Source organism: Felis catus, chromosome B4 (genome assembly GCF_018350175.1).
Source record: "Felis catus isolate Fca126 chromosome B4, F.catus_Fca126_mat1.0, whole genome shotgun sequence".
NCBI lineage: Eukaryota > Metazoa > Chordata > Mammalia > Carnivora > Felidae > Felis > Felis catus.
In genome coordinates this window covers 52801044-52815254 of record NC_058374.1, presented here as the reverse complement: position 1 = coordinate 52815254, position 14211 = coordinate 52801044, and the positions used below count along the sequence as shown (strand labels likewise).

General features: G+C 36.5%; 1 protein-coding gene across 3 annotated transcripts in view; it reads right to left on the bottom strand.

Annotated features, from left to right (window-relative positions):
- AEBP2 (AE binding protein 2) overlaps window positions 1-14211 on the bottom strand; it is a 95158-nt gene that overhangs the window by 33581 nt on the left and 47366 nt on the right. For all 3 annotated transcript variants that reach the window (XM_023256825.2, XM_023256826.2, XM_023256824.2), the window contains exons 4-5: window positions 8622-8808; window positions 4679-4803 (exon numbers count right to left, since the gene is read on the bottom strand). In XM_023256825.2, coding sequence (XP_023112593.2) covers window positions 4679-4803; window positions 8622-8808 — 312 coding nt within the window. The remainder of the gene's footprint in view (window positions 1-4678; window positions 4804-8621; window positions 8809-14211) is intronic.

The window sequence follows — 14211 nt, the reverse complement described above, 5'->3', positions numbered from 1 at the left end:
TGAATATCTGACTGCTAAAAGAAGCGATTCTGTTTAACACATACCACCTCCATCAAAACCTTTCTAGTCATGGAACTTGGGTGAACCTATCCACCTAACTCCTTTCTTTTCTTTTTTTTTTTTTTAATTTTTTTTTACATTTATTTATTTCTGAGAGACAGAGAGATAGAACGTGAGCGGGAAAAGGGCAGAGAGAGAAGGAGACACAGAATCCAAAGCAGGCTCCAGGCTCTGAGCTGTCAGCACAGAGCCCGATGCGGGGCTCGAACTCAAGAGTTGTGAGATCATGACCTGAGCTGAAGTCGGACGCTTAACCGACTGAGCCACCCAGGTGCCCCACTCCTTTCTTTTCTATTATGTCCACGAAGACCTGTTCCCAGACTGATGCCTCTTCCATCCACTTTCCTCAGCAAAAAGCATTCCTCAAGATTACACTCTACTTTTGTGGCTCTTCCTTAGTCAAGGTACTTGTGCTTCCACAAGGTCACTTGAGATGCAAATCATCCCTACTCCTTAGTTTTTATGGAAAAAAAACTTGTCATACCTTGTATGACAAACATAGGTATATTCTTAAAATCTCTCAAATGTTTTCTACAGCTAAAAAGCTTATTTTCATCTTCATAAATGGTTTTGTCTCTGTAAATTAAAAAAGAATTTTTCCAGACTCCTAATATCATCACTACTATTTTTAGGTCCTTCACTTTTTTGATCCTAACTATTCCTCCCATGGTGAACCTAAGGATTTCATCACAAGGGAGATGCTCTAATGAAAGCATGTGAATGTTGATGCTTCATTTCTTAAAACACAACTGTACTCATCATTGTCACCACTATTCCCTAATATGTAGAGATACTTGCTCATTACCAAACCATTATTTCATCAGACTTATTGTCCTTTAAAATCAGTGATAAGCCCCAAATCTCACTCCTTAGACTTCTTTATTTATACTTAGTTCCTACATGATTCTATCCAGTCTGATTCCTTTAAATACCACTAATATGCTGAAAACTTACATATTTGTATCTGTGGCCATACTTCTTCTCTGAGCTCAAACTCTTACATCCGTGTGCCTAAGTTAAAGAGGGAGTAGATTCTCTACTGAATATATCAAAATTATAGCTCTTGACACTCCCCTCTCCCCCAATCTGCTTTCCCCAAAGCCTCTATTAAATAGCAACTCCACTACTTTGCCCAGTTGCCCAGGCCAGAAACACTGTGGGCATCCCTTACTTTCATTACCAAACCTGACATCTGATCCATCATAATTCTGGTTAGTAGTACTTTCAAAAGATATCCAGACTCTAACCCTTCTCCACATCTAACCATTCTAAGCATCTCCACCATAACCATTCTGGCCTTTTCTCACCTGAGATAAAAAGGCTGATGTCTCTTTCCCCCACCCTGACCTACATTCTGTCCTCAACACACAAAACAAGTGAGCACATTAAAATCCACATGAAAGAGGGGCACCTAGGTGACTCAGTCAGTTAAGGGTCCGACTTCAGCTCAGGTCATGACCTCAGGGTTTGTGAGTTCGAGCCCCATGTCAGGCTCTGTGCCAACAGCTCAGAGCCTGAAGCCTGTTTCAGCTTCTGTATCTCCCTCTCTCTCTGCCCCTCCCCTGCTTGAACTCACTCTCTCTCTCTCTCTCTCTCTCTCTCTCTCTCTCTCTCTCTCTCTCTCTCTCTCTCAGAACTAAACATTTAAAAAAAAAAATCCACAAGAGAAAAGAGATCAGTGAGTTCACCAGGGTAGGGGATGGAGGCAGAGATGAACTATAAAATTACAGTAGAAAACCTTTGAGTGATGGGAATGTTTTGTATCTTAATTATGGCGGCAGTAGTGGTTTCACAGGTAAGTACAATAGATAACTGTTTAAGTGGGTACAGTTTTATTTATTACACCTCAATAAAAATTATTATAAAAAAAAAAAACATCAGACCATGGCTACTCAAATTTCTTCAACGGCTTCCCATCACACAAAGAATAAAAGCCACAGTCTTAGTCAAACAAGGTTCTCCCCACTCTGACTTAACTATTACTCTCTCTGCTTTCGTGCATACTTGGCCTATTTTCAAACACACTTGGCATATTCCCACTTTGCAATTCTATATTTGATTTTCCCTCTAGCGATGATGTTCGTCCCCCTAATAACTGAATGGTTCATACCCTCACTTCCTCTACTATTTCATCTTATCATGTCTCTTCCACTAGACATAGTTTATTGTTTTGTTTTAATCAGTTTTGTTCTCTGCTGTAACATTAGTACAAAGCAGGTGCTCAGTATTTAAGTGAATGGACAAATGAGTACTAATGCCATACTATGGGTCTGGAGACCACAACTTACTTATTGACCTTTGAAAAGAAGAACAATTATAGACCAAATCATAAGCCTACGTTACCAAACTTCAAAGGAGGACTTCAACCATCACTGCTGAACAAGCCCCTGATCTTGCTGAATCCCAACAAAATTCCCATTACAGCCATTTTAACTTCGGTCTTCACAAAATCTGTTTTTCCTTTCAATCCTTTTATTCTTATTTAGATAACTATATTTCCAATGTTTTTTTATATTTATTTTTGAGAGAGACAGAGACAGAAAAACACAGACACACAAACACACACACACACACACACACACACACACACACACACACACACACACACACGATCCAAAGCAGGCTCCAGGCTCTGAGCTGTCAGCACAAAGCCTGACGTGGGGGGGCTTGATCTCACGAACCGTGAGATCATGACCTGAGCCAAAGTCAGACACTTAACAGACTGAGTCATCCAAGTGCCCCTCCAATATTTTTTTTAATCCAATTTTTCTTCATAGAGAATATACAGTTTCACCTTTCCTCAAACCCAAACTCACACCTCTCATGTGCTCCAATCTCAGAGCAATGGTTCCCTTGCTTTGTGTCTAATCTTCTACATTTGTTGCCTTTAATTCTGGCAATCATAGTCAAAACTGGGAATTTTTCATTGGAAGTATACACAAATGAAAAAGTAAAAATGCAATGCAACAAAACCTCAAGGTTACAGGAGATAGAAAAAACAGATATTCAAACCAGCAGAGAAATTGGTATCAATATGATCTTTTGTATTTTATCCTTGTGTATTCTGATTGATCTAAATACTAAAACCTAAATTTAGTATATTTTATATTTCAAGAGTCAAAACAATCTTTCTCCAGAGATTCAAATCAACAAGGTCTGACCTAAAATTTACCTCGGGGTGCCTGGGTGACTTAGTTGGTTAAGCATCTGACTCTTGATTTCAGCTCAGGTCATGACCTCACGGTTTGCAAAACCAAGCGTGGCCCACGTTGGGCTCCACACTGCATATGGGACCTGCTTGGGATTCTCTTTCTGCCTCTCTCTTTGCTCCTCTCCTCCCCACCCCCACCCCCCGCTCTCAAAATAAATAAACATTTTTTAAAAACACTTAAAAAAATAATAAAGATGACTGCATAATAAAACAGCAAAGGGCCCGGGAAAAAGAACAACTCTGTTACCTCCTAGCTAACCAAAAATAGTTACTGCTTTTTCAAATTTTCCTATATTGAACAACACAGTCATTCAGCAAATAAACGTACTACTGTGTGTCAGGAACAATTACAGAAACTTGGGATACATCAGTAGAATAAATAAATAAAAATTCCCTCCTTCAGGGCACCTGGGTGGCTCAGTCAGTTAAGCATCAGATTCTTGGTTTGGCTCAGGCTGATCTCACAATTTCATGAGTTCAAGCCCCATGGTGGGTTCTGTGCTGGCAGCACAGAGCCTGCTTGGGATTCTCTCTCCCTGCCCCTCCCCCACTCACCATGTCTCCATGTCTCTCTCTCTCTCTCAAAATAAATACATAAACTTAAAAAAAAATCCCTGTTTCATAAATCTTTAATTTGATGGCCATTATCTTATTTCTGTTTAATACCAACTTTAGATGTGTTTCTGAGGCTGTAGGAAAAGCATGTAAGCACTCAGGGATAAGACTTAAAAGAAGTCTGATACTCGAACTTTACAAATGAGGAAACCAGAAAAGACACCTAATTATAAGGTCAAAGCCTGATCTGCAAATGCCTACAAGCCCAAAAGTCACCCTAATATTCCTAAATAGCTCAAATTAAAGGCTAAAATATTCAATTGAATCATCAAAATGTTGAACTGTGGGGAATACAGTTGACTCTTGAACAACCCAGAGGTTAAGGCTGCCAACCACTCACCCAAAAACCCACATATAACTTTTGACTCCCCAAAAACTAACAGCCTACTGTTGACCAGAAACCTTACCGAAAACATAAACAGTCGATTAACACATATTTTGTACATTATGTGTATTATATACTACATTCTGACAATAAAGTAAACTAAAAGAAAACACTAAAATCATAAGGAAGAAAAAATACATTTACAGTACTTTACTATGTTTATTGAAAAAAATCTGTATGTAAGCGGATCTGTGCAGTTTAAACCCATGTTGCTTAAGAGTTAACTGTATTTGTTTTACAACCAACAATACAAGTAATTTTTAAAATACTGATAAAGCAGAACTTTTTGATTTTGTTAAAATATATATTCTAAGGTTTTGAGCAGTTTAGAAATGTGATTGTGAAAGTCAAAATACATGTTCTTGCAGACCTACATAGATAATTAAAAAACAAAAACAAATACTTACAGTACTATGAAAAACAACACTGTGTCCCTTCCCTAAACTTTCTATATGAGCTGAGAGGTTAAAGCATATGGCTCGATGTCTTATCGCATCCAGTGTTTGTGCATCGAAGAAATCGTGTGGTCGTGCTAAAAGTCAACACAAAAGAAGTAAAGAATATTTAGAAAAATGTAACAATTTGCCAAACAGCCAAATAGTCCATTTTCTACAAAAAATGTAATAAGTAAGGGTTAAAACAATTAACAAATGTCTATCTGGTGTTTAAATAAAAAATTTTATTTTGCTTTCAGAACATGGGTTCTAGCTGACAAGAAGAATATACAAAAGCTAATGAGTGAATGTGGCTTAATTGTGCCGTTTGGTGTGGGAGATTGTAACCTCAGACCTCATGATTCCACATTTCGCTATCTTTTCCATGTAATTTCATATTTTACTCCTGCATCTTGCCTGAGCACCAGTCCTGCATTTTCAACAATCTGATGAGTATCTCCATCTATCAACACACTGAGATCTAATTCACCACAGCCAAACATATAACATGTATGTCAGGAATACTCTATATTTATAAACATGTAATCAAAAATTTTCCAAATTTGGGGCACCTGGCTGGCTCAGTGGGAGGAGCATGCGACTCTTGATATCAGGGTCATGAGTTCAAGGCCCACGCTGGGTGTAGAGATTATCTGAATAAATAAACTTAAAAAAAAAATTCCAAATTTGACAAACTGGTAATATTATTTTGGAGTTCTTGACAATTATTTTCTTGACTGTAAATAACTCTTCCAACAACAATCTAAGAAAATTATGAATACATCCTTGAATGCCAATGAGTCCGCCAAAATTCTTTCTAACTCCCAACTCCACCAGTTATTAGCTGTGCAACTTTAGGCAAACTGCTTAATCTACTTGGCCTGTTTCCTTATTTGTGAAACGGAGATAACAACAGCTATAGTTTAGGAAAAAGAAATGCATGTGAAAAATGCCTTCATAAGTCACAAAGCAGTTTATATTAATAAGCTTATACTGCTTTTAAAAATAAACTCACAAACCTAGAGTAAGCTTTAGTGTAATCACAAAACTATACACTAAAGGTTTAATTTGGTAAGAACATTTTTTAAATTTCTATTTTCATCCCGCTAGTATTATTATAAATTGTGCTATTTTTATTCCTAATAAGAACATTGCTCACAACAAGGAAAATTAATTTATTTTACAATTGTGGAGCTTACTAATACATGTAATTTTTCAAGATCATATGTAATTAAGAATTACATTTTATTGACATTAAAAGAGAGGGCTTGATTTCCCGCTACAGCATATTCTGAATTACATGTATGCTGATTTACCACATTATTCTGATTTACTACTATATGAAGTGGATTTTCCTCTACTAATCATGGAGTTCTCAGAACACCTACACAAATCCACCAGAGTTTTTGTGGGGAAATGTTTCACCAGTTGGCATACTCAATACAACAACCTAAATAGCTCTTTTTACTGGATCTTTCTTCAAAAGGAAATAAGCAAAACAACATCAAGTAATAAACTAGCAGAACCCACAACATTAGGAATGCAACAGGAAATCAGTAAGAAAAAAATATCTGACATTTATGGAATAAAAAAGTCATGATTTTACTTAAACACTGAGAAACAAATTCCCTTCCTGTTAGATTTGTGGCTACTGGGAGGAAAATAAAGCGTACTCTATTCTGTCCATACTCTCCAAATACGCTTTTTCCTGAGCATGATAAGCACTTAAGAAAAATAGAAACTAAAATAATAGTCTCCAAAGCAGGTCTTGTCATGATCCATTAGGGTAAGGGAAGAAAACAGTATCACTACTTTTTTTATTCCATCTCAATGTTTTTTTCATATATCCTTCTTGGTAATTGTTTTATAACGTGCATCAGCAGCATTACCTGTGTGTACTGTGTAAGTACATGTTGGGATAGGGTGCCCAAGCATTTTTTTTTTTTCCTAACTGATGAGCTGTACAATCAAAAACTTCTGGAGACCACAAAAATAGAGGCTCTATTTTCCTGTGGTTCAGAATTAAACATACCATCTCATTTCTTTTTTTGCCCTTCAGGTATGGTATTATGGGTATCCTTCCCAAGAACAGTACTATAGTTATGTAAAAGAATGTTCTTAGGAGATGCATTCTTAGAATGTATGTTGTAATCAGAACAAAAAAACTACATATATAGGGAGATAAAGCAAATATGGCATATTCTCTAAATGAAGGATATGCAAGTATTTATTGTACTCTTCTTTCCACTTTACTTTGAAGTATGTTAAAACAGAAAAGCTTTGAAATAAATTTTATAAATTGTATCAAAGAGAAAATGACTTAAGCTGCAGTTCTACTGTTCACTGATATACTTCTCTCCCAGTTAAGTGAAAATGACCTTTCTGAATCACATGAGGAAGGCACTAGCAAAGTGATGATTTTACTACACTGCTACAGATAGGCACATTTTTAAAGAAGGAATGGACTGCAACAGCAGCAACCCTGCCATTCAAATCTTAATAGTGACTGCTCACAACGACAGCTCCTGAATCTTTTAAAGCTCATATACTCAGGATTATCTTTATTCTCCCCCCATAAAACAGGAAACAAAAAGATTGTTTTTCCCCACGACTCTCCCTACACAGCCTGTTTTACTAGTTAATACTGGAAAAAACAACACTCTCAAAAGAGGCCATATACTTAAGCAGGCACCAGTCCCTCCTTCTCTAAGAAAGAACTAGATATTTAACTAACCCATTCTCTTTAAAAGAACTAGCAAATTGCATAGATACTACCAAATAATACGAAACAGTCAGTAAGTTTAAATGATTACTACGTATACACAGAGATGAAAATAGTAATGAGGCTACTGAGTCAAAGAGGCGGGAAAGTGATTCCCAACTTTGAATACCATAATATGTATTTAGCAATTTTCTGTGTGATTGCAAGTACCACATCAATATTCAAGTAAAAAAAAAAAAACAGATGTAATTTCTGTTTTTCTAAAAGGAAGTCAAAAGGAAAATGGATCCATAACCTAAATTCAATAGCCAACTTTGAAAAATAAACATTTATTTCAAAAATAAGAAACTTAAAAGAGAGCTTAGAAAAGTTTGTCACCCATGGTTTGTTCATTTGTCCACTGTAGCTTTGTAGTAACAAAAAAAAATTGAACATTTTAGAGACAAGCCTTCTAGTCTGGATTAGTGTCTGGAGTCTCTTCTACGTTCTAATCAAATCCCTAGAGAAAAGGTAAGGTACAATCTATTTTTTTTCTATCTAGTTCACCCTTGCAGTGGACTCCCTTTCAATAACAGCTTCAGTCAATTCTCGCTCTCTATTCAGGATGTGCTGAATCAGCCAGCTGACACCACAAACCAGGCAGAGTGCTAGGCTCTGGAGCTTCAACATCAATTCCTACACCCCGCGTATATAAAACTTATCATCTAGACTATATCCTAAATATTGAGGATACATTTCATAATCTGGTAATTAAACATATTAACATATGTGTTACAACACATTTAAGTACAGAGACACACACTACCAATAGTTTTGCTATTCGCACATACCACTCTGCAGCAGATTGGTTACTTTTACTTCATTATTACCTTTAACATGTTCAAATTTTCTAAAATACCAACACCGCCGTATTTTAAATTTTCTTGTTTTACAGCAGAATCAAAGGACCCCTCAAACTCTAACTGTATACAGACTTTGTATTCTAAGGCCACATATACTTACCCTCTCTTAACTAGAAAGGTAAGACAAAACATACATCACTGAACTCTCACACTAACACCCAAGGGATCCCATCTGTTTATTACTGTTGACAAAAATACAGAGTTAAAGAACAGTAAAACCTGAATTTGCATGAAAGCCCAACATAGAAACAAAAGCTATCTACTACATACAGATTTTTAGTGAAAAACTTACGTAATGAACGTCGTCTTTTGTTCTTTAATTTTCTCCTTTTGTTCATTCCAGCTTTAGAAGGAGATTCTTCTTTGGCCTTTGGCTGGCTAGAAACTTTTGAGGAGTTCTGCTGACTGAAGTGTGTGGGTACATGGCGAGCTAGCCCTCCCTGAGAAGCAAAGCTGGCATTGCAGCCACCAACAACACACTAGATAAAGATAAAAAAGGATATCAGGGATGCCATGCAAGGCACAAGTATATGAAGGAGTGAATATTCTGTTATTTTCAGAAGTAAATGAGTAACACTATAGAACTATTCCAGATAGAAACTACGAGAGATTACTACACCCTTTCTTTTTATAAGGTGCCCCAAATAATACACATTAGGCAGTGGCAGAGCTGGGAAATAAAACTCTAGTGTCACAACTCTCCAGTTTACTGCTCTTCCCACTGTACACAAGACAAAGATAGTAAGATCTCCTTCCCAGAAAAATCGGGTTTTGAATTAATCATTTTGCTAAGAAAAACAGTAACTTTTTTTTTAAATCAGAGAATTACATATCCTGGCAATTACTTGGGACTCCTACATTTCTTTTTTAATGTTTATTTATTTATTTGAGAGACAGAGAACGAGAGTGCGATGAGCATGGGAAGGACAGAGAGAGAGGGAGAGAAAAGAATCCTAAGCAGGCTCCGTGCTGTCAGCACAGAGCCTGACGCGGTGCTCAAACTCATGACATGTGAGATCATGACCTGAGCTGAAATCAAGAGTCGGATGCTTAACTAACTGAGCCACCGAGGCACCTGGGGACTCCTAGATTTCTAAAATTATTTTTATCTTAACCATATATACTACTTCAATACATTCAGCAGTCTCCCTACTGTTCTACCCTGTTGTAACAGGGAAGAAATACAGTGATACTGACTTTTAAACAATTAGATCCAGCCACTCCGAGAAGACTTACCCTCAGGGTTGGTTTTACCCAACTCGTTAAGTTCCATTAAATACTGCCTGCCTCTTTAGCCTTCAGCACTTGCCAAGACTGAGATAACTACCCAAGTCACCTGGCAGATCTGCTACTCCAACAATGAATGCAGAACGTTTAGATATCACTAAAATTATAATAAACAAATTAGCTACAGTACAAAGTGTATGACATCTAACAAGTGAATGTTAGTAATTAAAACAAATGCCATTTACAAATTGATCACCACAGCAAAATTCATAGCTAGATTTCCAGGGGCTCTTCTATTGGTAACTAAGCCAATTTACTTAGATTCTGACTTGACAACAAAACTCCAAGCATCCAAATCCGCCAAATCATGTCAAACACCAAATAAATCTATCACATTGTTCCTAGGTGGTTCAATGTACAATAGAGTTTATCTAGATAATACCACAAAAAAATGTACATGTTTCCAGGCTCTTTCTTTCAATCCAGGCAACTTTACCATTTTAAACTTCAACTCTCTACTAGGGATCATATCTTTATTCAGTCTCTCTAAATCTACCCAACTTAAGAAAAGCTCATCCCTTTGCAACTACATGGATGGAACTTGAGGGTATTATGCTAAGCAAAATTAGAGAAAGACAAATATCATATGAATTCACTCATATGAGGAATTTAAGATACTAAACAGGTGAACATAAGGGAAGGGAAGCAAAAATAATATAAAAACGAGGGGGACAAAACCTAAGAGACTCTTATAGAGAACAGAGGGCTGCTGGAGGGGATGTGGGGAGGGGGCGCTAAATGGGTAAGGGGCATTAAGGAATCTACTCCTGAAATCATTGTTGCACTATATGCTAACTTGGATGTAAATTAAATAATAAAAAAAAACCTCATCCTCCTTTGAAGATACCCTCACACTTTCAGACTGCTTATCTACGTATCGCAATTAATCCTTTCTCCATGTATTTTGAAGGCAAGAACATACTTTTATGAATATATATACGTATACATATGTGTGTGTGTATCCAGAACCACCTTGCAAATCATAGCTATTTCTAAATATACCTGAAGAACTCAACTATTTATAGATTCTGGTAAAACTGATGCTGGCTGAAACATTTCAGAGCAAGCCCCTTAGGCAGTGCCATTCATAAATATTCTATTTATTCTGTATACAACACACCTTTTATGGGCTTAATGGCACTCAGCATTGCTAATAAAAACGTTTGCCCATTCTAAGGTGTACACTAAGAGGCAGAGGAATAATTCAAGGTTTTAGTTCAAATACTTACTTAAAAAAAAATTTTTTTTTTTTTTTTAAGGGCACGGGGCAGGGGGACCAGAATGGCTCTCAGTCAGTTGAGCATCTGACTCCTGGTATCAGCTCAGGTCATGATCTCAGGGTGGTGGGATCGGGTCTGTGTCAGGCTCAAGCACGGAGCCTATTTGGGGATTCTCCCCCCCCCCGCCATTTGCACACGCGAGCTCTCTCTCCCTCAAAATAAAATAAAAAATATTTACTCTATGTACTATGCACCATGCAAGATGCTAGAAGTATAAGGATGAATAAGACACAGTACCCCCCTGAAAGAGCTTACAATATGTCAGTAGGCATATGACACCTTAAAGAACTACAGTTAGGCTTAGGGGGCAGAGTGCTATGGGAACCCTGAAAAGGAGCAATTAACCATATCCAGTGCTTGAAAGTATTTCACTCAATTCTTTTAATACTTTTTTAAATGTTTATTTCTGAGAGAAAGAGAGACAGTCAGTCAGTTTGAGAAAGTGCACGTAGGGGAGGGTCAGAGAGAGAGGGGGACAGAGGGTCCAAAGCAGGTTCTGTGCTGACAGCAGACAGCCCCAAGTGGGGCTCGAATTCAAGAACCACAAGATCATGACCTGAATCAAAGTTGGACAATTAACCAACTGAGCCACCTAGGTGCTCCTCATTCAAGTCTTACAATGACCTTATCAATGGTGTTACCCTCAGCCTGTATCAAGAATGTTCAGCTACAGATTCTGGCGATGAAAAGTTTAGCATCTAATGGTTACTGAATTCTTAGAATTAAAAAATTTATATTTAAAAAAATATATATATTTCAAGTGCCAAGAAAAAATAATGCTTTTTAAAAGTTTCCATCTCCTATTGATTACCACACTGCCATAGAACGACACTGTCCACAAAAGCCACTAGCCAAATGTTGCTACTTAACACTTTAAGGCAACTGTAACTAAGAAACAAAATTTTAATTTTATTTAAATTAATTTTTATTTATTGAGGTGAAATTCATGTAACACACTACTTTAAAGTGTATAATGCAGTGGTCTTTAGTGCATTCACAACATTGTATAACCACCAGCTAGCTCCACATCCTTGTCAACACTTGTTATTTTCAGTTTATTTTATTAATCTTTTATTGAGGAGGGCACCTGTTGGGATGAGCACTGGGTGTTGTACGGAAACCAATTTGACAATAAATTGCATATTAAAAAAGAATAAATAATAAATAAAATCTTAAAAAAGCAAAAAAAAAAAAAAATCTTTTACTATTAACATTCAGGCCAGCCCTTCCATTTTAATTTCCAATTAAATACCTGATACTCAATTTCACTACTGAAAAACTTTTAAATGTATCTGCAATAGCTTGCTATGTGAATCTACCTCTCCAACTACAAATTTTTGAAATCTAAATAAAGATCAAGTATTCAGCATCTGAAATGAGAAGGCTTAAGTAAAATTACCCTCATGGGTTAGTTTTACACTGTCCAACACATTTTAATCATTAGATACCTATAGTACTAAGCACTTGAAATATGGCTCTTCTTAAAAAAATATTTTAAGTATAAAATATGCACTGAACTTTGAAGATTTAGTAACCAAAAAAGCAAAAACTTTCATTAATTCTGTATATTGCTAAGATGTTGAAACAATACAAGGAGTTAAGCCAAAGATATTGTTTAAATTATTTTCACCCATTTCAATTATTTTAATGAAACACTGGAGAATTTAAAATTATATATTTGGTTCACACATATTTGTGTTACACAGTACTGCACAGAATAAAGCCACAGAGTATTTATTTTTCTTACTTTTCAATTTTAGAAGATATCATCCCTGTATTTCCTAACATCTACTTTAAAAACATACATTGTCTTTGGTGGCCCATGTGTCAGATACTTTAAGGAATACAATGTAAGTAAGATAGTCTTTGCCCTGGAATTCCCAGTTTAATATTGGTTATTCAAACAAATCTGTTGGAAAAACATCACATTTCAAACTTCCGAATAGCTACCTGAATACAATTAAGGCAGAGATGACAGTAACAGTTTCAGATCCAAGCCCTCAGGTTTAAATTCAGAAGGATTTTGTGATATAATTCCATCCAGCATTACCCTTAATTATAAGGGTCCCAATACACTAGCAGATACATTTTGTCCCAGAATCCTTCAAGACTGCAACGAATAGGCCCTGAAAGCATCTAGAACAAGTGTATTTTAATCAGTGGTGATTCAATGCTCTGGAAACGAATAATGAGAATTCTACTAGAAAATAGTTTTATCTTTGCTTTTAATCATTCATCCATCAAGAATCATAAACAAATCTAAAAAAGAAAACCTAAAAGTACAATGAGAATTTAAAATGAAGAGAGTCCTTTATTAAAAAGAAATACGAGAATCACACACATTTCACTTAAATACAAATTTTACCCTAGAAAATAATTTTACGCATGATCTAATGAAAATTCCATCCATTATGTATATATCACAGAGAACAAGGTAGGAGACAAATCAGCTATTGCCTCAAGTGGACTTTCATTCCTCTCAACAAGAGCATTTCATGGTGAATGTGGTTTTAATGTTCAAAGATTCATTTTTTCCCCAACACATACAATGATCCATGAATTCAAGCCACCACATTGATGTCCTGATTTCAACAATCAGGGGAAAATCTGGTTGTTGGATACCAAATGCTTTAAATGATCTATTTCCCAAATCCACTGAAATACTCTCTATATACTGACTACTGTTGTGGTCAAGCAGCTGTTCTAAAATGTGGAATCACTGTTTTTATTTTTTGCCCCAAACATGTTCAAATTAAGCAATACTAACAATGTCTTTTCTAGTACTAAGACTGCCTTATTCATATATTCCCAGAAGTGCTATGAAAATCTACAAGAGGCTACTGAAACACCGAGGACAAAACATCAGTTTCACAGGAGACATGGTAGTATTTATTAATAAAGTAGGTAATCTAAAGAAAAAGAAAAATTCTGGGCAGGTAGAAATGTTGGTTTTTTTAGTTGTGACAAATGTATCACAGTAATATGAATGAGGCAACACTAAGGGGAACAAACTAGGTGAAGGCACATGAAAAGTCTGTTATATCTCTGCAGCTTAACTTTTCTGTAAATCTAACATTTTTCCAAAATAAAAAGCTTTTAAAAATTCCATGTAGAGGGATGCCTAGGTGGCTCAGTCAGTTGGGCGTCCAACTCTTGATTTTGGCTCAAGAATCTCACGGTTCCCGAGATCGGCCCCCATGGTGGGCTCTGCACTGACAGTGCAGAACCTGCTTGGGATTCTCTCTTTCTGTCTGTCCCTCTCCACCCCTCCCCTGTTCACATGGGTCCACACACTTGCTGTCTCTCTCTCAAACA